General features: G+C 41.8%; 1 protein-coding gene across 4 annotated transcripts in view; it reads left to right on the top strand.

Moving 5' to 3' along the window:
• Positions 1-23,303, top strand: part of HIVEP1 (HIVEP zinc finger 1) — a 139,855-nt gene that overhangs the window by 85,895 nt on the left and 30,657 nt on the right. For all 4 annotated transcript variants that reach the window (XM_081523782.1, XM_081523784.1, XM_081523783.1 and 1 more), the window contains one exon: positions 15,506-21,459. In XM_081523782.1, the coding sequence (XP_081379908.1) occupies positions 15,506-21,459 (5,954 nt within the window). The remainder of the gene's footprint in view (positions 1-15,505; positions 21,460-23,303) is intronic.

The following is a 23,303-nucleotide window of genomic DNA, read 5'->3' as shown; positions in this document are numbered from 1 at the left end:
CAAAGAGCTTTAAAAACAGTGAACTAAGTGTGTGATAGGAAGGAGGAAATGGAACGGAGGTTCTAGAAAAAGAAATGGGATAATGAGGTTGAAATAATCCAGTGGGCTGCATTTGGCAGGCTACATTTATTTAAGACCCAGGATGAATGCCAAGCAAGCATTGTTCTGTACAGTTCACTGCCCAGTGTTACTACTCAGCTTTCATTTTTACATATGCATTCTGGGCAAATTAAAAATAAAGTAGTTTTGCTCCAAAATATAATTGAAGAATAATATCAGTTTGTCTTTAACAACACAAGATAAACTTTTTGAGTAACAAAGGTCTTTGAGATTTCTCAGATCTTTGCTTGTTGAGCTGTCTTGTTTGATGAAAGGAAATCCGTTTCTTCTTTTGTAGAATATACTTTAGAAATTTGGAGTTATTTATTGTTTTTACTGATTAAAATGGGTCATCTAGAATAGATCGTTTTTTCACTACTTTTTCCAACTTTTGGTGATTTCCCCCTGAAAGTTTAACTTTTTCTACATCTGCCTTCTTTCTTTAATTGCTACTTTGTTATGAGGCTTTGTGTCCATTTAAGATGCTATAGTCCTTAACCCGTTGGAGGTTCTTTCTCCCTCTTCTTTTTCTTACCAGTAGGACAAGGAACTAATTTATCTTCAGAAGCATTTGGCATACTGGTAGGCTCTTAAGGAAAACAAACCTTGCTTATTGGTAGATTTAAAAAGATATCTTTCCTGTATTCTAACATTTTAAGGAAAGATTAATCTGTGTAGTACAATATGATGACAGAGAAACTGACTTTTGTTCATTATATACCAATAGAATAAAGAAGTGCACTAAATTATGGTAGCATATTTCTTTCATTCTTTCTCTCTGTTTATGAATGAAAATCAGATGACTTGAATTTTATTTATTTTGGTTTTAACCAATTTAGGGATAAATATAGAAAGCAGCATTCATCAATTCTTTATAATGTCCTTATTTTCTTCCTTATAGTGCTATATACTTGGTTTTAATATCCATTGTGCTTGACACTTATTTCTAAAATCATTGCATGAGATTTAAATAAAATAAATAGTGAATGTCACAGATGTAGTGATGAATATGCATAAAGTGAACTGGAAAGAAATAAATTTATCAGTTAATTAGGAGAGCTTTTATGTGCTGTTTCATGAATAAACTTTGATTTTAATACTTTGTTTTAAATTTTTATCACACAATATTTGACCCATGAAATAATCCATGTAAGTATATGTAATATATATTATTACATATATATGCAATGTCATATATTATTGTGTATGTATTTTATATATGTGTGTAATATTATGTATTATCACATATATTTAATACATAGTACTTATATTAGTATATGTAATATATATTATTATAACATTATGACAATAGCATGGTAATCTTTGATTCTAATAGCCAATTTAAGAACTGGCACATTGCTAATATGTACTGTTGTATCAACCTATATAGTAGTCTCCATTTCATCCCAATATCTGCTTGGTAGAAAGTCTTAACTTTGTGTCATCATCTGCATTTCCTCTTTGAAAAAATGTCTATTAACTTCTTTTGCCCCATTTTTTAATTAGGTTGTTTGGGGCTTTTTATTTGATGTTGAGTTATATGAGCTCATATATAGCTCATATGATGTTGAGTTATATGAGCTGTTTATACATGTTGGTTAGTCCCTCATAGGTCACATCATTTGCATATATTTTCTCCCATTCAATAGATTGTCTTTTCATTTTGCTGGTGGTTTACTTTGCTGTGCAAAAGCTTTCAAGTTTAATTGGGTCCCATTTGCTTATTTTTACTTTTATTTCCTTTACTTTAGGAGATGGAGCCAAAAAAAAAACCTACTGCTGTGATTTATGAAAAAACATATTTTGCTTCTTTTCCTCTAGGAGTTTTGTAGTATCCAGTCTTACATTTAGGTCTTTAATCCATTTTGAGTTTATTTTTGTGTATAGTATTAGGGAATGTTTTAATTTCACTCTTTTACATGTAGCTGTCAAGTTTTCTCAGCACCACTTATTGAAGAAACTTTTTCCCCCAGTGTATATTCTTGCCTCCTTTGTCAGAGATTAATTGTCAATGTATTTAATAAAATTACTCCAGCTTTCTTTTTCTCTCTTCAGTCAGGTATTTTTCTTATAATATATCCATTTTATTAGGCATTTAAGTTTATTGGCAAAAAATCATTCATGGTATTCTTTCTCTCATTGCTGCTGGATCTGCAGTTGTGTCTCCATTTTCTCACTGTTCATTTATGCCTTTTTTCTCTACACTGATTAGTCTTGCCAAAGGTTTGTCTGTTCCACTCCCCTTTTACTGTAGCTTCTGAGTTTCTTGGTACTGTCTTGGATGATACTTTGCTGTTTCATTACATTTTGCTCTGCATCATCTTTTCTTCTTCTTTGGGCTTATTCTGTTATCCAATTTCTTAAGTTGGTAACTGGGCTTATTTTTAAGTCTTTATTCTTTTCTATTAAAATCACTTGAAGCTATTAATTTGCTTATAAACATTGCTTTAGCTGTATTAAACATAGTTTCATATTTGCTACTTCCATTAATTTCTGTGCTGGTTTCTTCTTTGACTCCCTTGATAGAATTTTTTTCCCTTAGGGATGGTTGGGGATTTTATTTATTTTTTGTTAGCGATTTCTGACTTGATTACACTGTTACATTAATTGTTTTTTGAAATCAGTTTGTATTTCTAAAATAATTTGTTCTCTGTTTCTGAATATAGTGTAATCAAAAGTTTCAGGGAATGGTCTATAAAAATGCTCCTAGATTTTATATTAGAAATTTAGAATTCAGCATTTTACGGAAAAATTCATCATTTTACAAAGATGGGAAAGCTGAAGTTGAAAGCTGAAGTTGAAAGCTGTTGCAGGGACCGCGACATAGGATGAGGAGTTTTCAAGTTTGTGTTATTCTACTGTTATTCTGCATTGTAGCTGGACGAGAGCTGTGTTCTAGTGATAGTTGAATCTATAATAGTTGTTCAGTCACTCAATTGTGTCCGACTCTTTGCGACCCCCATGGACTGCAGCACACCAGGCTTCCCTGTCCTTCACCATCTCCCAGAGTTTGCTCAAACTCATGTCCATTGAGCTGGTGATGCCATCCAACCATGTCATCCTCCGTTGTCCCTTTCTCCTCCTGCTTTCTATCTTTCCCAGCATTGGGGTCCTTTCTAATGCATTGGCTCTTCACATCATGTGGCCAAAGTGTTGGAGCTTCAGTTTCAGCATCAGTCCTTTCAATGAATATTCAGAGTTGATTTCCTTTAGGATTGACTGGTTGGATCTCCTTGCAGTCCAAGGGACTCTCAAGAGTCTTCTCCGACACCACAGTTCAAAAGCATCAATTCTTCGGCACTCAGCTTTCTTTATGGTCCAACTGTCACATCCATGCATGACCACTGGAAACACCATAGCTTTGACTATATGGACTTTTGTAGGCAAAGTAATTTCTCTGCTTTTTAATACACTGTCTAGGTTTGTCATAACTTTTTTTTCTAAGGAGCAAGCAAGTCTATGTTATTCTACTGTTATTCTGCATTGTAACTGGACGAGAGCTGTGTTCTAGTGATAGTTGAATCTATAGTAGTTACTCCTGTTCTAAATTAACCCTTTGAGTGAAGAGATCACCTTTTCAAAAAATATTGTAATGATTCAGGAAAAAGTAGGAGTCAAACAATGGGTATAGAAAAGGGTGGAGATTTTAGGTCAGCTTGCATTGAGATTTTTCATATTATTATGTCTCAAACAGCAAAATCCTGAAATCACCACCATAATATTTATAGTTTCCTTTTAGCAGCTATCACTCTGAAATTATATACTCTAGTCACCAGAAAGTTTTTTATTTTTAAAAAAAAATTCTGTTTATCATCTATTTTACCATGTATATGAGAATAAAGAGTCCTAAGCATATAAGTCATTTATGGCTTAAGAAATACAGTAAGCAACTTATCCTGCTGAAATAACCCTGTGCAATTCAGACTTATTCCAAGGAGTCACTTGACAAGTAGGATTTCTGTTAACATAGGCATAATGTACTGCCTGGAATTACCCTCTTGTTATCTGGGGAAGCTTGGGGGAAGCTTGAGGGAAGCTAAGTTCCTATGTAAAACTAGACTGAGTAATTCAGAAGTGAACATGACAGTCTAGTGAGTAGAAACCTAGATTGTGAACTCTGATTAGTGGGTAAATATGAAAGCTAGTATTTGCTCACCTACTTTCCTAAATTTTTTGAAACTCCTTATAACATGAATAAGTTTTCAAGGACTGAAAAGTAACTCCCATTTTTTTTTCTTTTTTAAATACTGAATGTGATATTGAAAAAAAAATAAATGAAGGTTGATTTGGAATAGTATTTTATGTTAATAAGGTATGCCAGTGACATTTATGCCAGTGACATTCTCTTCCTTAAGAATTTTGCTAAGTATACTTAAGTAAATATGAGAGCATGTTCCCATATTAGGGGTGATGAAGTCCTTCCTAAGTTAAACTTTAGGTGGCATAATGGAAAAGTTGGACTGATTTTTCTTAAATTGAGATGAATAATGTTACTGCAAGATAAGATTAAAATGTTTTAAAACAGTCTGGGAGAAAAGTTGTTCAATAAAACAAAACTTGGTTGGGTTGCTTACAATGTTGGAAAGGTATTAGCACTTGACAGAATGAAAGCTCACACTGATACAGCCAGTGGGAAGGCTAGTGTAATATGTTAGTGAAATGTCTGAACTAGAGAATTTTTTTAGAGGAATGCAGTTTAATTATTTCAGTATTATAGTAATGTTAGCTAGTTTATAAATTAATTACCAGGAAATAATGTAATTAAATGAGCATTAACGGGTGTTTATTTCTAATTGAAATGTTTATAAATTCTACTTTCTTAATATTAAATGCTCAAAAAAGTTTATCATATTTTTCTTTCATTCTTTTCTTCAGTAATTTTTTTATTAATGCATCAGCCATTATTTTTCATCCTAGAAAGAGGAAAGAAAAGAAAAAGTCTGTATCTTAAAGGAACCTATGAGCTTTAACCCAGCTCTTGTGCAAATTATCATAAAATCTGAATTGGTGGAATCAAAATTCATGAGGTTTTCTGTAGACTGGCAGCAGTGCCTAACAAATTTCCCTTGGGAAAAGAGCCACAGCTTTTCTGTTTTTTAGAAAAGAAAATCATCTCTTTTTTCTTTTAATATTATCTTACTTGGAATTTCAGATTTAAATATGCAGGTCTCCTGAAGTGTTCTTTTAGTGTCATAGACAATGCTAATGGCTCAGAATACCAGAAAATTAGTATTATTTTAATTATTTGTGCCATGTATATGAGTTAAAAGTATCATGTGTCAATCCTGCCAATATCTTGAGATTTAAAAATACTAAATCCCAAGAGATCATTGCTTTGCAGCTAGACTATGCCAGTTTTATAAAACATGATTTGCATAATGATAAACAAACCATCTTTTAGTAAAATAGGTAAATATTCTGTTCATGGTGTTGAAATGCAAGAAATTAAAACTTTGCTTCCTGCAAATTATGAGAGGCAAAACTCTCAATATATTTCTTAACAGTGTTATTGATTACTCTCTATTGAGTAATCATTTATTAAATTGAAAGCTAAAATAGCTAACAAGATGTTACTTTTACAGGATTCATTGAAAGGCTTGCATTCTTTCACACTTTTATAGCTTTTCCATTGACTTCAAAATGTTATGGATTGTAAGGTACACAGTGATCTCATGTACCATTTACGAAGGGAAAAATTGACTGACAGATAAGGGAGGACAGGGTGCTTTTATAAGTGATTGGAAGATGCACCAGAATTTCAGGGAGATTAAAATGTTCAAAACACATTTGTTTAAGATTCTGTGAAGTGTGTGTTTATGTCCACTGCTTCGTTCTTTGACAATACAGATATAAAACAGCTCAGATTATGAGGTGTGGATGTGAGCTTCTTTGAAGACAATATCCCCGAGGATGGTGGAAAACAAAGGAATGGGTCTCATTCTGTTGGTTCACTTGGGGATTCATGGAAGAATAATAAGGCGTGGAGGGAAACCCAGATTATGTTTAAATTACCATCTTTGGTTTTGGGATAATTGATCTCATGCATATGCCTCTTCAATATTACTTTTTTATATGAGTCGTGTTGTAGGGTGGCTTAAAAGGATAATGTGTACTGCTGTTGGTTGGTTTATTTAAGCTTTTCCCCAGCCTTGCTTCTGTGACCTATGTGTGGGGCAAAAGAAAGGAAAAAAAAGAGAGAGGCAGGCTCAGAGGCAGGCTCAGGCGTTTGCTGCCTACACGGGGACTTGTTCTTTTTCTCGTGTTCACTCAGATGAGAGAAGGCAGTACCTGTGTCCCAAGGAATGAAGGTTACAATTCTGGGGAATAAGGAACAGAAAATAAATGCAAGGGGGAGGCAGAACCAATTGGAAATAGGTCAACAACTACGAGGAATTCTAGAAAATAAATTAAAAAAAAAATTGAAAGCAAACAACAGAGGACCATTTCACTGAAATAGAGCATTCTTTTACTCCTGTTTCACTATTCAGATGTGTTTTGTTGAGCTGTGCTATATGTAAGAAGAATACAGTTTTTAAGGATGATGATTTAGAATTCTGCACCAACCACCAAGATACTGTAGTAGCTATTTCATTCAAGAAAAGATTTGGAAAAAGAAAATGAGACTCTGCAGGTGAGTGAGAAAAGGCAGGAAGAGGACTGAAGAAAATTTAAATGAGAGCGAAGGTATAGGGTAAAGTATGCGCCTAGCTGGGCGTTTAGTGAGGGCATGGTTTGACAGATGGTATTGGAAGTGCAGCTCTGCACCAGAATGGGGAGGCCGCTGTGCAGGTTCATTTCTGGAAGCCCACCACATGGCACCAAGTGACCCACTTAGTAACTGCTAACAAAACCCTTTCATGGCTACCTGTGTCTGTTCAGGGTGAAGACTGAGCTCCCTAACAGCCGATGAGATCTCTGCCCATTAAGCTCTCTGCCTTACCCCTGCCACCCGTGGGGATAAGTGCTCTGGCTCCGTTTTGCCCAGCATCATATACTGCACCTCCTGCGCTTCCTGGTGCATACAGTAGGCATTGGGCAAATATTTATTTGGCTGTTCTGAGCACCCAGACTGGCCTGTAATAGTGAATCTGTTTTGTGATGTAATTGGTAGTGTTTCCTTATATTTAATATGATAAGTTACTATATGAAAGTTGAGTGTTTTTGAGGGAAGGAGAGCCTGTATATGTCTTCAGTAGATGTACTGTTATTTTCTTTGCTAATTAAAGACCTGTTCAAGTTTGTGCCTTCTTGGGCCAATTGTATTTATAACCTCTTATATTCTGTATGTTATACAAGTATCCAAATATTTTAAGACAGAGTATAACCTTCTCTCATAAGTTTAAATAATTTTTACTGTTGCTATAGCCTTCCCTTTCTCATTTCTGAGAACATTTTTTATTGATTAGATTGATTTTTTATTCAATTAAAAATTTCAAACAGAATTGTTACTTATTCTGCTTTAAAATTTTTCAGTTTGATATATCTCTGATTTTACTTTTTATTTCTACAATCAAAATTATTTCTCTGAAATTATATAGACTGCTTAAAAATTTTCCTTTTATATATAAAAAAGTTCCACAGTATTTATTTGCCTTTGTATGATTACTGACATAAATATTTTGAGTACTTATTTCATCTCTACCTGCTAGATTTTGATCTATATTTTAAGTTATTGCTAAATAAGCAGGTATTTGTTAGGTTCTTAATTTGCTAACTTCCTGCTTTGGGGCTGAATTACACATTAGTTGTATGTGAATAATACGTGTATGTGATGAATTTAAAAAGATGAAACTCCAGGTGACGGATAGGGATTTGCCAGCTCTGTACTCCAATCCCATCATGTTTTAATTTTTTCAAACTTTATGAATTTTTTAATTTTATCCAAGATTTTGTAATATATAAGATTTAGTATGTGTTTATTCTATTACATTTTCCTTTTCTGTTGAAATCTATATTCTTTTTCCATTTACTGCCTTTTTGCTGTATTATAGCCTGCTAATGGTGAATTCAGACTCCCTTCCTCACCCTATAATTATTTTTCTATTTCTCTTGGACAGTTTTTTAAAAATGTATTCCATTGCCTATTTGTTATACGATAAAAGTTAATGTTGTATCCTGCATTGTTTATACCCTTAACTAAATGATTCTTGGTCTTATTTGGAGGAGCTGACTTCAAATCCCGCTTACATCCCATCCCTGCTTTTCTTTTCAGGGCTGAGGTTCTCTTCAGAATTGCTGCTCTGTTCTGATTGATTTGCAGTGTATAGCCCCCATTAGGAACATTGTCAAGGCCTCTGAATCCACTTTTTGTTAGGAAACTAAACTTATTTTTCACTAATACCACACGAACCACTCTGCTCTTCTCTCGATATGCCTTTGATGAGGCATGGTGGTGCTGCAGAGGTTGCTGCTGTGTTAAATACTGGCTCCAAGCTTTCGCAGCTCTGCATTCATAGCATTTGTACCTTCCTCTCTTTTGAGTGTGTCCATCTACCCTGCTTTTGACTTACATGCTATCATTATCATGTATTTGAGTTCACATATATTCTTTACTATTTGTATACAGCTGCTACTCATTTTTATTTTTACATGTATTAATCACCTTGGGACTTATTTTGTCTTATATCTCTAGCTTCCCATGAGGGATAATTTTATTTTACATGAAGAATCATCATTTTTCATTAATGCAGGTCTGTTGTGACAAATTATTTCAAGTTTCATTTATTAGAAAATGTCTATTTCTTTTTCATTCTTGAAAAAATACTTTTAATCCAAGTACAGAAACATAAAATTTGAGTTTGGCAGTTTATTTCCTTGAGCACATTGTTACTGTTGAGATGTCTGCTTGTGAGTCTGATTATTGTTCATTCAAAGGCAGTCCTTTTGGGCCTTGTCTCTGACTCTTGCAGTTTCACAGTGATGTGCGTAGGTGTGATTTCTGGGTATTTATCTTGCTTGTCACTTATAGCATTCTAGAATCTGTAGATTCATGTGTTTCATTAGTTTGTGGAAACTTTTGGACCTTATTTTCTCAAATTTATTACTTCTATCCAATTATTTTGAAATATGCCACGTTTTCATATACTTAATGCATTTATAGTCCTTCTGTGGCTTCTCAAGTTTAACCATTAACCTGATTTTGAGAAAATACTGTTTAATCTCTGTCCATGTAGGTGTCTTTACCTAATTCTTTTTCAGAAAATATTATTCTCCTAAGTGAGAAATAGAGTCGTATCATATTTTTCAAAAAAGCAAGTTTTAAACATTGTTTGAAATTGTATAAAGTTTATAAATTTGAAAAGAATTGATATCTTCAAAATACTGATTATTTTCAGGAACATGTGTGTTTCTTCATTTTGTAAGCACCTTTATATCAGAAAACTTAAGTTTTCTGTAGGTTTTGAATATTTTGTGTTAAATGTATTTCTAGGCATTTTTCTATTTTTATTGCTGTTATACATAGAATATTTTTTCATTATATTTTCTAACTGTTTTTGGTATGAGCAAAAGATACATGTATGTTTTGAGTAGACAGCTGACCTACTGAAACTCTTATTAGATGTAGTAGAGTTTCAGTTATTTCTCCTAGGTGCTCTAGGAAACCATTGTTATCTGAAAATAATGCTGTTTTCCTCCTTACCATCATTTGTATCTCATTTTTAAAAATTCTGTTATGTATTGGCTAGATCTGGAGAAATGATTAAAAGTCATAGTGATTATTACAAGAGTCTTTTTGTTGACCCCACCTTTAGAGATTTCTCTAGTGTTTGAGTGTTGCCTATCATTGGCATGGTAAATATTCCTTATCATGTTTTCCTAGTGCTCTGAAGGTTTGTTTGGATTTTTCTAATTCCCCTGTGACTTCCTCTTTAACCCCTAGGCTATTTAGAAACATGTTATTCAATCTCCAAATATTTGGGGATTTTCCAGATGTCTTTCTGCTGTTTGTCTCTCATTTGGTTTTGTTGTGGTCAGAGAGCATACAAACTTCTTTTCTGAGCAACAGACTATTTTTAACTTTAAATAGTCACATGTGCCCAGTGGCTACCTGTGTTCGTTTTCTATTGCTGTCTAATAAATTACTGTAAACTTATCAGTTCAAGAAATCCTTAATCCTGTAGCTCTGTCTGTCGGAAGCCCCACGAGGTCTCACCGGGCTTCCGTCGAGGTGTCGGCAGAGCCCTGTTTCTTGCTGGAGCCTCGAGGAGAGGGTCTGTTTCCTTGCTCACTCAGGTTATTGACAGAATTAAATCCCAGTGACCCGCGCACCTAGCAGCTTCATGTCTCGTCTGTTTATCTGAATGTGACACTTAACACTGGTGCTCCCATCTTTCTCCTTGTAAGTCTCTCAGCTGTGGCTTCCTGGGCCCTCTACTGTCACGTATTCTATATTTTGTCTTATCTTTTTTTTAGCATTTGCTGTTGTTATTTTTGTCATCATTATCATTCGTGTCATTTCTAAAATACAGGGATTACCCAAACTTCTGATGGCAGACCTCTCTACTGTATATTCTCTCTGGCTTCTCATTTCTGTACTTTTATGAAAACAGCACTCGCTGCATACTCCCAGATCTGTGCCTCTAGCCCATACTCTCTCTAGGGAAAGAAAAGAATATGTGCATGTCTATTTAATACATCATCATTTTCATACTGCTGTGTCATCTTTGTAATTACTTGAAATGGATGTCTCATGTTAGGTTAAGTGGCTCTGCCATTATTAGCCTTGCCATTTCCCTGCGGAACATGTCTCATCCTGGGTCTGCAGCTATAATTTATAATTCTGCATGTGGATATTGAGCTTGAGATTTGGTGGGATGGAAAGTGAGTTGATTTCCACCCCAGCCACACCTCCCCCCTCAAACAAGCTTAGTCTTGGTCCTTCCAGAGAGACAGGGAGCCTCAGCAGAACCTTTGGCAAACCTTTCTCAGGCTTTCTGGCTTTGAATCAGCTCAGAGGTCCACTGTCACCGCCTGAGTTCAAGGAAGCATTTTAACTCTTGCCTGAACTACTGAAAAGCCTTCTAAACGGTGCCCCCTCCCTCTGATCTCTCGACTCTCTGACACCAGTGTGGCCTCAGTTGTTAGAAAACAGGTGGCCCCCATGTCCCCAAAACCAGGAGAGATCTGGAGTTGTTCACACTTACGTGTTTTTTAGTCATTCAGAAAAAGAGACTCACCTTCACTCAAGGCAGGGTTTTGAACACACTGTTAGGTTGTAGTTCACCATACCTGACACTATCCAACCATGAGAATATCCTTTGTCATACTTTAGCTCCTGTTTCCTTAACCTTATTACTTGAACAAGGAGAATGGTAAAGGAGATCCAACAAAACCTTAGAAGCATGAACACAGCTCAGAAAAACACTGTTGGGACCATATTCTCCATTGAACGCTGCCCACTGTGATGCCCTGTGATCTCAGGTAATAGAAAAGCAGAGAGTGTGAAAAGAAGGACCAAAAGTTCAGCCTTAAAGAATTATTACCTCAGAAACAGAAGCATTTTTTAAGCTTCGGGGAAACTGTGGAAACAGTGGCTAACTTTATTTTTGGGGGCTCCAAAATCACTGCAGATGATGATTGCAGCCATGAAATTAAATACGCTTACTCCTTGGAAGGAAAGTCATGACCAACCTACACAGCATATTAAAAAGCAGAGACATTACTCTGTCAACAAAGGTCCATCTAGTCAGGGCTATGGTTTTTCCAGTAGTCATGTATGGATGTGAAATTTGGACTATAAAGAAAGCTAAGTGCAGAAATGATGCTTTTGAACTGTGGTGTTGGAGAAGACTCTAGAGAGTCCCTTGGACTGCAAGGAGATCCAACCAGTCCATCCTAAAGCAGATCAGTCCTGGGTATTCATTGGAAGGACTGGTTTTGAAGCTGAAACTCCAATACTTTGGCCACCTCATGCGAAGAGCTGACTCATTTGAAAAGACCCTGATGTTGGGAAAGTTTGAAGGCAGGAGAAGAGGACGACAGAGGATGAGACGGAGCATCACCAACTCAATGGACATGAGTTTGGGTAGACTATGGGAGTTGGTGGTGGACAGGGAGGCCTGGCATGCTGCGGTCGCAAAGAGTCAGACACGACTTAGCAACTGAACTGAACTGAAACTTGGTAAGATAATAAATTTATTTAAAGTCACAGTGGGCTTCCCTGGTGGCTCAGACAGTAAAGAATCCGCCTGCAATGCAGGAGACTGGGGTTCGATCCATGGGTCAGGAAGACCCCCTGGAGAAGGAAATAGCAACCCATTCCAGTATTCTTGCCTGGGAAATCCCATGGACAGAGGAGCCTGGCAGGCTACAGTCCATGGGGTCACAAAGAGGTGGAGCGACTGAGTGATTAGCGTGCGCGCGCACACACACACACAGACACACAGTCACACATAATATGAGGCAATAAAATGAGATGACATGGGAAATATGGAACTTAGGGAACAAAATAATGTCAGTCCAAAACTAATAAAATTGAAACAGCAGGGAACTTAATGGCCTAAAAATCAAATTATTGATGTAAGGGGAAAAGCTTTAGATAATTCTAGAAAAAGCAAAGGAGAGAACAAGATGGAAGCAATTTAAATCATCATAAGGGTGGTCTTGCACAAAGATAATTGATGTCAGTAATGTAAAAGAGCCCACCCCAAAGAAAAAAACTTGGCCAGAAAATGTATTTGAATAAATAATAAAAGAAAACTTATCTGAAATAAACTAAATGTATCTCCTTTTAGAGGTTCATTGTGTTCCAGGAAAAAAAAAACAACTGAAAGTTGTAGAGTGGTCAGTTCTGAGCTGACTACTAGTTATGTTATTAGACTTTGGAAAGAAACGTTCTTGCAGACACGCAGGCAGAAAAAAGGCAAGTCACCTCAAGGAGGAGAAACTACTTGTCACACTGTCAGCAGGCTTCTCTTTATAAGCTTCACCGCCAGAAAGCAAAGGACTGTACAGGCTTTTGAAGGAAAGAAACGGTGTATTAGCACCAGGTATTAAAATTCAGAGAACAAAGAGTAAACAACTATGCAAATAGAGTGTAAATGTTCTAAACATTCATCAGAGAGAGATGAGTGGGTCTTCATTTAAAACTGAAACGTGGTTCATAAAATCTGTTTAAAATGTGTTTTTTTCACATTTAGCAGAATGATCTCTGTAAAGAAATAGGGATCCTAAGTCATTCCTTCCCCTTCATCTCAACTTCATGTTCTTAAAATACAAACTTGAATTGTCTTTTTTTTTTTTTTAATATACATAGAATGTCCCCTTTAAAACTTTCTATGGTATTTCTTGGTAATTTGCCTGTGAGTTGAATTTTTGCCTTTTTTTTTTCCTTTGGAGTGTAAGCCATCGTTTAACTCTTTTTTTTTTCTTTGGACAAACAGCTTTACCTAAAAGTAAAATCTTATTCCAGAAAGTATGCAAAATATAAGATAAACATGTTCACTTCAGTCAAGGCTCAGGTCACACTGGGTTGTGGATGGGCTTGTCATGGGCAGGTTTTTTTAAAATCTCTTGTGTTTTTGCTCTGACAGTCGCCTGAGTTGGGAACGGCGGTTCCTCCCAGTGGCCGCTCCGCTCTGCTCTTGCGTCTGTTTTAACAGCCTAGTGGCTCTCACTCTCGTTTCAGCCCACCTCCAGATTCCTGGGAAGTGAGTGGGGAAACTTCCCACCCGAGATGCTGATCATCATTCTTCATTTCGCCCTCTTGCTTGTATAGTTAGTGAGAGGCATCAAGTACATTGCTCACTTGACTGCATTCATCCTGAGGAGGGAGAGCCAGTGGGGGAAATACCATTTTATAACTGAGTGGGTTGAAGAATCAAAAAGATTTGCTCAACATCATTTTGTAGAGGTATCAACAATACTGCTTCCCTGGTGGTTCAGATGGTAAAGCATCTGCCTGCAATGTGGGAGACATGGGTTCGATCCCTGGGTCAGGAAAATCCCCTGGAGAAGGAAATGGCAACCCACACCGGCACTCTTGCCTGGAAAATTCCATGGACAGAGGAGCCTGGTGGGCTACAGTCCACGGGGTTGCAAAGAGTTGGACATGACTGAGTGACTTCACTTCTATCAGCAATACTGATACTTTTTTTTTTCTAGTTTTCTTTAGCTCAAGTATTTTCATCATGAGACCATCCCCCCTTTTATTTACCTCTCTGATTATAGTGGTTAAATGTATCTTTAGTGGATTAGTATTTTTTTTCATTAAATTAAAACATGAGCACACAAGATGACTAGAAATTTTTATTTTATGTAAATTCTTCAGTTAATGCAAAGGAGTTATTTTGGTATAGACATTTGGGTCTAATATGAATTTCAAATAGGTGCATTGTAACAGCTATTTGAAAATAATGAGAAATTACAGTATTTGGCTTTCCTATAAGTCAGTAATATAAGCTTGAATAATTTTTGTTGATGTGCCCGAGGATCCAACAAATCGAAAGAAACTAAATTATGGCAAACAATTATTGCTCAAAAATACAATAGTTGACAGTGATTATGGGTGGTTGATGCCATTTGAATGGAGATTTATTTCAACACAGGGAGAAATGGAGGTGGTTTCATCTCTTCTCTCCTGTAATAAGCTCTATCTAGCTACCTACTCAGCTATCATTAACGGCAAAGAAATGTAGCCATTGAATATTTTGTTCAATTAAAATGGTGATTTTTTTTTTTACTAAAGGCCATTACATCATTCTGACTTTAAAATTTTGTTGTTGAAGAGCCACTAATAAGTGTATTATTTTACTTTCATATTTTTGTTTATGGATATAATTGCTATATTTGCAATTCATCACAGTTCTGCTAGTGAATATCCCATGATCATCTAAGTTACGTTTGCTCTAAAAATCATTATATGGAATCGAACGGGGGTTTCTTAGATTGCAGGTGTATTCTTTAGCAGCTGAGCTACCAGGGAAGCCCATAAGGATATCAGTATTGCCTATTTTGGAGCAATGCTCTTATTTTAGAAACTTGCTGAGAAGTTTGCTTTAAAAGATACTAAATGTGAAAAGACAAAGACCCAGCATGAAAAAGTTGGATTTTTCTTCTTTGTGGGCCAGCTCTCTCAGACTGTTGTTGTAGGGTCCTCAGCTGCAAGGGTGAAGGTGGAGGGTAACTTTGTTTTGAAACAAAACACCCAGGATCTTGGTGAGATGGAGGTCAAGAGAGGAACACAGTGTTCTAGAAATGTATATAGTAAGGTCAATAGATTTTTGATGGCCAGCCTATCGCCAGAATGCTAGAATGCAGTTTTATCCAAAACGAGCTTTCCTTAAACTGTCTTCTTCAGTTGTCATAACACCCTCATGATTGTAATGTTAATTTTTTAAAAAAAAATCATAATTGGTGTTCATACCATTTTACCAGTTGGTTCTCTTTTTTCCTTTTTTTTGAACAGAACTCTTAGAGGCTGGCATCAAAGGAACTTCTGAATCGCTTAAAGGTGTGAAACGGAAAAAGATTGTAGCGGAGAATCACCTGAAAAAAATACCAAAATCCCCTCTGAGAAATCCTCTTCAGGCCAAACACAGACAAAATACCGAAGAGTCTCCCTTTGCCGTGCTCGCGGGCGCAGCGGAGCCTCACAAGAAGCAGAGCCACAGCCCCGCCAAGGCTGGGGGGAGGCCGCTGACCAAACACAACGGAGAGACCCCAGGGCTGACCGCCGGGGCCCCCAAGTCCGAAGCCCCTGTCTGCCCCCGGAAGCCCCCATTTCTGCCGCAGCCGTCGGAGCCGCGCCGATGGAGGTCGGAGGGCCCCGACCCCGCCAAGGCCGGCGTCCCCGAGGGAAGGCGTGACCCCGGGTCCCTGCCCAGCAAGGGCAAGGCCGAGCCCCGCGAGGCTCCGGCCTCCTCCAGCCGCAGCTCTCCGCCCTCCTCGTTTGCAAACACCGGCTTCGACGTCTTGCTGAAGGCCATGGAGCCAGAGCTGAGCACCCTGTCGCAGAAGGGCTCATCCTGTGCCGCGAAGATCGAAAAACTGAGACCAAATAAAACCGCACGCGCCCCTGCTCACCCGCACGGCGGCCCGCGGGAGGCCCCCGACCCGCGCCCACCGGACGCGGCCGCCCCCTCGCAGCCGCCGCCGCCTCCTCGAACCTCGTACCCCACCGGGCCGGTGTCCGCTGCTCAGAGGAAGGACCCAGCGGCAGTCCCGGCCGCCTCTCCCGCGTATCACATACACGAACTCCCCGTGCCTAAACCCGGCCCACAAAGTCAGCAGCTTCCCGCGTGTTCGGGTTTAGCCCCATCCCTCGCGACCCTGCAGAGCCAGGAGAACGCCCAGCTTGAACACGTCTACACCGCTGCGGCCACGTCACCCCCCAGCCGCACTCAGGTCACCCCTCCAAACCAGCAAGTGGACACTGCCTCCCCGGTGTCAGTGAGCCCCGCGCCTTCTACACAGTCACCCCCCACGCCCATCTACAACTCGAGCCCTGGCGCCGCTGTGGTTAATCACAGTGTGGAGCAAATGTGCAGTCTTCTCCTGAAAGATCAGAAGCCAAAAAAGCAAGGAAAATACATCTGTGAGTATTGCAACAGAGCTTGTGCAAAGCCCAGCGTGCTTCTAAAGCACATCCGCTCCCACACTGGAGAGCGCCCCTACCCCTGCGTGACCTGTGGGTTTTCATTTAAGACTAAAAGCAACCTGTACAAGCACAAAAAGTCCCACGCACACACTATCAAACTGGGCCTCGTCCTGCAGCCAGATGCGGGAGGCTTGTTCTTGTCACACGAGTCCCCCAAAGCACTTAGCATCCATTCGGACGTGGAAGATAGTGGAGACAGCGAAGAAGAAGGCGCTGGCTACGAAAGGCCGAACGACCCGGGCTCCATGGACCTGCGGCCGGCGCAGATGATAAGAATGCTATCCAGCTCGGAAGCTTTACCAAAATCAGGTTCCACTCCAAGCAATCCCGAACGCGTGGTCGGTGACTTTGCACCGCAGGACGGGTCTTCAGAACCACAGGCCGCGGCAGAGTTACCAAAGGTTGTCGTCCACCCTATCAGCGTGTCCCCTTTAAGAGTTGAGAGCTCGAAGGTGACGGATTCCAAGCCTGAGCTCCCTGGTACACAGAAAGACCTTCAGGGAACCCAGGTCCTGGCCCGCCCAGCCTGGGCGTCCTCCCTGGAGGCAGATGAGAAGGCCCATCAGAAGGGTGACCCGAGTCAGCCCGATGGAAAGCCGGAGTCCCCTGTGGGCACAGCGCATGCCCAGCTGCAGAGGCAGCAGGCCACCGATTACTGCCAAGAGCAGCAAGGAAAACTGCTGAGTCCTCGCAGCCTGGGAAGTACGGACTCGGGCTACTTTTCCCGATCTGAAAGCGCCGACCAAACCGTGAGTCCACCCACCTCCTTTGCCAGGACGCTACCTGCCCCAGAGCAGGACTCTGCGAAGAACAGTGGGCCCTTGACCCCTCGTGTGAGCACACCAGCAGCCTCTGCTGTTCCAGCAGGTGAAAAAGCACCCCTCCTCCCAGGTCAGATGCGCCCCCCGCTGGCCACGAAAACGCTCGAGGAGCGGATCTCAAAGCTCATCTCCGACAACGAAGCCCTGGTGGATGACAAGCAGCTGGACAGCGTGAAGCCCCGGAGGACCTCCCTCTCCCGCCGGGGAAGCATCGATTCCCCCAAGTCATACATCTTTAAGGACTCTTTCCAGTTTGACTTGAAACCAATGGGACGGAGAACAAGTTCGAGCTCTGATATACCAAAGTCCCCTTTCACTCCCACGGAGAAATCAAAGCAAGTGTTTCTTCTGTCCGTACCTTCCCTCGACTGCCTGCCCATCACCAGGAGTAATTCCATGCCCACCACTGGGTACTCCGCAGTGCCCGCCAGCATCATCCCTGCCCCGCATCCACTGAGAGGAAGTCAGTCGTTTGATGACAAAATTGGCACTTTCTACGATGATGTCTTTGTACCAGGACCTAACCCTTCTGTGACCCAGAGTGGACATCCCCGCACCCTGGTGAGACAAGCAGCGGTGGAAGACTCCCCAGCCAGCGAAAACCATGTTCTCGGGGCCGGACAGCCCTGGGAGGAGAGCCATCCTGGAGGCAGCCCTGCCGGGGAGACCGCAGCCCCAAGGAGCAAGCCCCCGGCCCCGGCCTCACACTTGGAAAAGAAGAAGTCTCACCAAGGGCGAGGGACCATGTTTGAGTGCGAGACCTGTAGAAACAGGTATCGGAAACTGGAAAATTTTGAAAACCATAAGAAATTTTACTGTTCAGAGTTGCACGGACCAAAAACCAAGGTCGCTGTGCGGGACCCCGAGCATAGCCCAGTGCCCGGCGGGGCACAGCCTCCCATCCTGCACTACAGGGTCGCCGGGGCCACCGGGGTCTGGGAACAGACGCCCCAGATCCGGAAAAGGAGGAAAATGAAAAGCGTCGGAGATGACGACGAACTTCAGCAGAACGAGAGTGGAGCACCTCCGAAAAGCTCCGAGGGCTCCCGGCCTCAGAGCGCGCTGGGCCTGGCTCCCAGTCTGTCCCAGCAGAACCTTGCCGTACCCGGTGAGCTGCAGCCTCGAAACTTCCAGCGGCAGACCACCCAGATTCAGCTCGGGAGAGGCCCCGACCAGCCCCGGGACCTGAAGCCATCGTCCATCCTGGAAGAGCCGATGAGCTCGGCCGCCCAGGACAGGGCGGAGCCCAAGAGACATGGGGCCGGCATCTCGGTCATCCAGCACACAAACTCACTCGGCAGGCCCGGTGCCTTTGACAAGCTCGAGGCTGGTGAAGGCGCGTCCCCCGTGCCTTTCCAGGAGCTGAGAACGGGCAAGCCGGGGTCTCTGAGCATGAGAGGAATTTCCCAAGAGGAAGGTCGCCCTCCCCGGCACACGTCGCAACGCCCCCAGGCCGCGCTGCCCGATGCTCTGAGAGGGGAACTTCAGGACGGTTCCAGAAAGATCTCAGGTGAGCGGCACGTGCTCGGACAGCCCTCCAGACTCGTTCGGCAACACAGCATCCAAGTCCCGGAAATCCTGGTCACCGAAGAGCCAGATCGGGACCTGGAAGGCCAAGGCCACGATGCAGAGAAGTCAGAGAAGTTCAGTTGGCCTCAGCGGAGCGAAACCTTGTCCAAGCTGCCGACGGAGAAACTGCCGCCCAAGAAGAAGAGGCTGCGCCTGGCTGAGATGGAGCACTCTTCCGCCGAGTCGAGTTTCGACTCCACGCTCTCCCGGAGTCTCAGCAGGGACAGTAGTTTATCGCACACTTCGAGTTTCTCCGCCTCCTTAGACGTGGAGGACGTTTCTAAGACCGAGGCCTCCCCCAAAATCGATTTTCTGCACAAAGCGGACTTCCTCCTGATCCCCGCTGGCTCTAACACGCTGAGTGTTCCGGGCGGTCATCGGGAGATGCGGCGGGCCGCGTCGGAACAGATTCACTGCCTGCAGACGTCCATGGAGGTGTCCGATTTCAGAAGCAAGTCATTCGACTGTGGAAGCATCGCTCCATCTCAAAAAGTACCACTGGCGCTTCCTCCGACATCCCCTTCCGGCGTGGGGGTCGCCGGGCATGTGCCCCTGTTGGAAAGACGGAGGGGCCCACTGATACGGCAGATCTCTTTAAACATCGCTCCGGAGAATCAGCTGGCTCCCGGGAACCCATTATCTTTCCAAACCATCACCCGTCCTGCTGTGAATACAGTGCCATTGCAGGGGCCTCAGCTCGCTCACACAGTTTCAGCCGAGTTTCCTGCAAATACTTTGCACTCCCAGACTCCAGTGAAGAATGTGCGAGCAGAAACGGCAAGTTCCCACTCTCCAAGCCTCTTTCCGGCTCAACAGCTTCTTGGTATGCCCTTGTTGAATCAAATCCACGTGCCCCTCAGCCACCCAGACACACAGATGTCCCTGGAGGTGTCTTCTACACAGAGTGTCAAACCAGATGCAAGCCCCGGAGGACCTGTACCTTCTAAAAGTGAGGATTGCTTTGCTCCCAAGTACCAGCTCCAGTGTCCGGTGGTCCCCTCGAGCCAGCCTTGCGCTTCTAATCCTGTGCAACCTCTGCCAAAGCAAGTTCTTTCAGATGCAGCCGGTGCCGCCCCTCGTGCGACCTCACTGACCTTACCAGCCAAATTAGCAGAAGCCACATCTAACTCGTGTCCTCCGCCACCCCTGAAGGTCGGGGCTCTCGGCGGTCCGGTGCCAAAGGTGCCCACGTCCTTGACGCTGTCCACGCACCTGCAGACTCAGGTCCCCGCGTACTGTTTCGCTGCAGTCACCGCTCTGCCACAAATCCTAGTGACCCAGGATCTCTCCAATCAGCCGATTTGCCAGGCTAATCGTAGTACAGTGCCAATCAACGAAGAACAAAATTCCGTACCAAAACCGCAAAACGATCCCCGGAGTGCTTTGCCAAACCCAGAGGGGGAACTGATCCGCCAACCTGTCTTTTCAGAGATGGGCCAAAACCCGTCTCCGTCAGAATCCTCGCCCACAACACCGAAGATGTCTGTCGGGAGACTTTCCCCGCAACAGGAATCTTCATCTTCCAGTAAAAGGATGCTCTCCCCAGCAAATAGTTTAGACATTGCCATGGAAAAGCACCAGAAACGAGCCAAGGATGAAAATGGAGCTGTCTGTGCAACAGATACGAGACCATTGGAAGCAGTGGATTCAAGAGCTCCTGACGGTAGCAAACAGAAGAAGCCTGTGCTGGTGAGGCAGGTGTGCACCACGGAGCCCCTCGAAGCCGTGACATTGGAGCAGGATGTTTTTCCTCACCCCGAAGTCAGTACCGAGGCTCTTCACTTGACTGATGTGTCACCAGCCAATAACTTGTCGTCAGGACACTGCATGCCTGTGGCTAGAGAACCCGTAAAAGAACTGCAGGAATTTGAAAGCATCCCGTCAGCCACATTGCTAACACCAACAGTTCAAAACCCAGCTGTGCCTGCAGAGAAAACTCACATTTCTCCTTTGGAATCCATAGACAACCACCAAGAAAGGGAGTCTCCAGGGATTAAAAATCCAAGCGACAAAGCGAACGTCCAGGAACAGAGTCAGCCTGTGGCCACGACTCCTTCCCCGTGTGAGGTGGGCAACACACAGCTGTCCACGTCCTTCCCCAGCCTGAAAACGGCCACCAGCTTCACGTGGTGCTACCTGTTGAGACAGAAGGCCCTGCACCTGCCGCAGAAGGACCAGAAAACTTCGGCCTACACCAACTGGACTGTGAGCAACAGTGATCCCAACCCCCTCGGCCTGCCTACCAAAGTGGCTCTTTCTCTCCTGAACTCCAAACAGAAGACTGGAAAATCTCTATACTGTCAAGCAATAACCACCCATTTCAAGTCAGACTTACTGGTGTATTCAAGCAAGTGGAAAAGCAACTTAAGCAAGGTACTTGAAATATCCTTTATCTTCAGAAATACTCTGTGCAAGTTAGTTTCCACCTGTCTGGATGCCTGCAAATATTTCAGTTGGAGGTTGTATTTTAATTTTGAATGACAAATCGTGCTAAGTGTAGAGTTACTTGAAAGAAAGAGTGATAAGTTTACCCAGGGAGCTATATTGATCAGGATTACCCAGAGTCCCTTCAGTGATTCTGTCTTGAAGCATTTTGAAAATGATAACCTGCCTTGAGCACTTTTTTTCTATTGGCGGAAATTTATGTCTTAATGGTACATATAATCATATTTTTACTTTCATCTTTCTCTTATACTAAGGATTTGTTTTTCTTGTTAGATGACAGAAGACTATGTTTCTGCTTTGTCCCTGCTAATGAAGGGGGTGTGAATATTGGAGATTGTTCTGTTTCATTTTAAAATAGAAGCAGAGAGCCATTCATCCTTGCTTTATGCAAATCTGACCACCATGCTGATCCCATATCTTGTCCATTGTAGCTATGAGAATCATCTTACTGCTAGAGAAAAGATTCACAAAATAACTGTACACTTGATAATTAAGTTGATTTGGTCAAGATTTGTATAGTAAAGTCATAAAAGTACTAAGTCGGGTTATTTGTGAAATAAATCTTATTGGAGTTGTTGGCTTTATAAAATAAGGAAATCGTTTAAATGATTAAGAATAAATACATAAGGGTATTAGATTGGACTCTGGACATTCAGAATTATAGATTAAGTTCTTGATCTGTACAGGTGATACAGGTTCATGAATATTTATTTATCAATAAGATAATAATCACAGTATCAATATTATAATAGAAGTGTATACAACTTTAAAAGAAGGAAGTCTCTAACACTACCAGGTAACTCAAGGAATATAAGGAAGGTATTCCAAGAGTGGTGATACTTTAGCTGAATCTTTAAGGAAGAAAAAGAAGTAGAGATTTTTTTTTTTCAAGCAAACAGGAATGAGAAATTTTAATAGTCTGCCAAATGATGTGGAAGTGAAAAAGAACTTGGTTCATTTAAAGAACCCCGAGGAGTCCAGCATGGCTAGCAGGTGTTGGAAGTTTGAGACACTGACCAGGTTTGAAGTTTGAAATGTAAATAAAGACCAAAAGAATGCACATGGTGGTGAGAGCCTCTGATGCTTTCTCGGTGGAGGAGGGCGCGTCCAGACCACTCGGAATTTAGCTTTCAGATGCTCAGCCTCTACATCTACTAAATCAGATGGGAAATGAGATTTGAGCATGAGAATTTAAACAGAGCTTCATGCATCTATGTTCCTGAAGTACCTATGAAAACTAGCTCTCCTTCAGTGCCGAGTGCTTGGTAGAAATGCCTTGGGAAGTGCACACCCAGATTTGGAGCTGGGAAAGAGTTCCAGGTGGAAGGTGTAGAGATCCTTCAGTGCATAGATGCAATTAATGAGGTCGCCCAGGAAGAGTGTGAAGAAGAGAGAGGGGCCTGGGATGGATCCCAAGATCCCTACTATTTAAAGGGTTGAATGAATGAAGAAAGTCCCCATTGGAACTGAAAGAGAATTTCAAAAGGAGGGAAACTAGAAGAAAGTGGTATCACACAGGGCGAGGAAGAAGATATTTCAAGGAGAATTGTTCGAGCCAAGAGGTCAGCCAAAGAAGAAGCCTAGCATGGTATCAGGACTGGACGGTCTGATGTCCCTGAGACTTGAGCTACATGGACTGGTGGCCGTGGGGGACTGGCTACTGGCTTGAAGGTTGACTCACATTCAAATGTGGATGTATGTATAATTCAAAATGGAAAAGAATAGATAGATTCTAAAAGAAACGAGGTGTCAACAACATATAATGGATTGAG

Source organism: Giraffa tippelskirchi, chromosome 8 (assembly GCF_054371585.1).
Source record: "Giraffa tippelskirchi isolate mGirTip1 chromosome 8, T2T-mGirTip1v1.2.pri, whole genome shotgun sequence".
NCBI classification, from domain to species: domain Eukaryota; kingdom Metazoa; phylum Chordata; class Mammalia; order Artiodactyla; family Giraffidae; genus Giraffa; species Giraffa tippelskirchi.
Note: the sequence above shows the minus strand (reverse complement) of the source record. Positions and strands in the feature narration are given on the sequence as shown.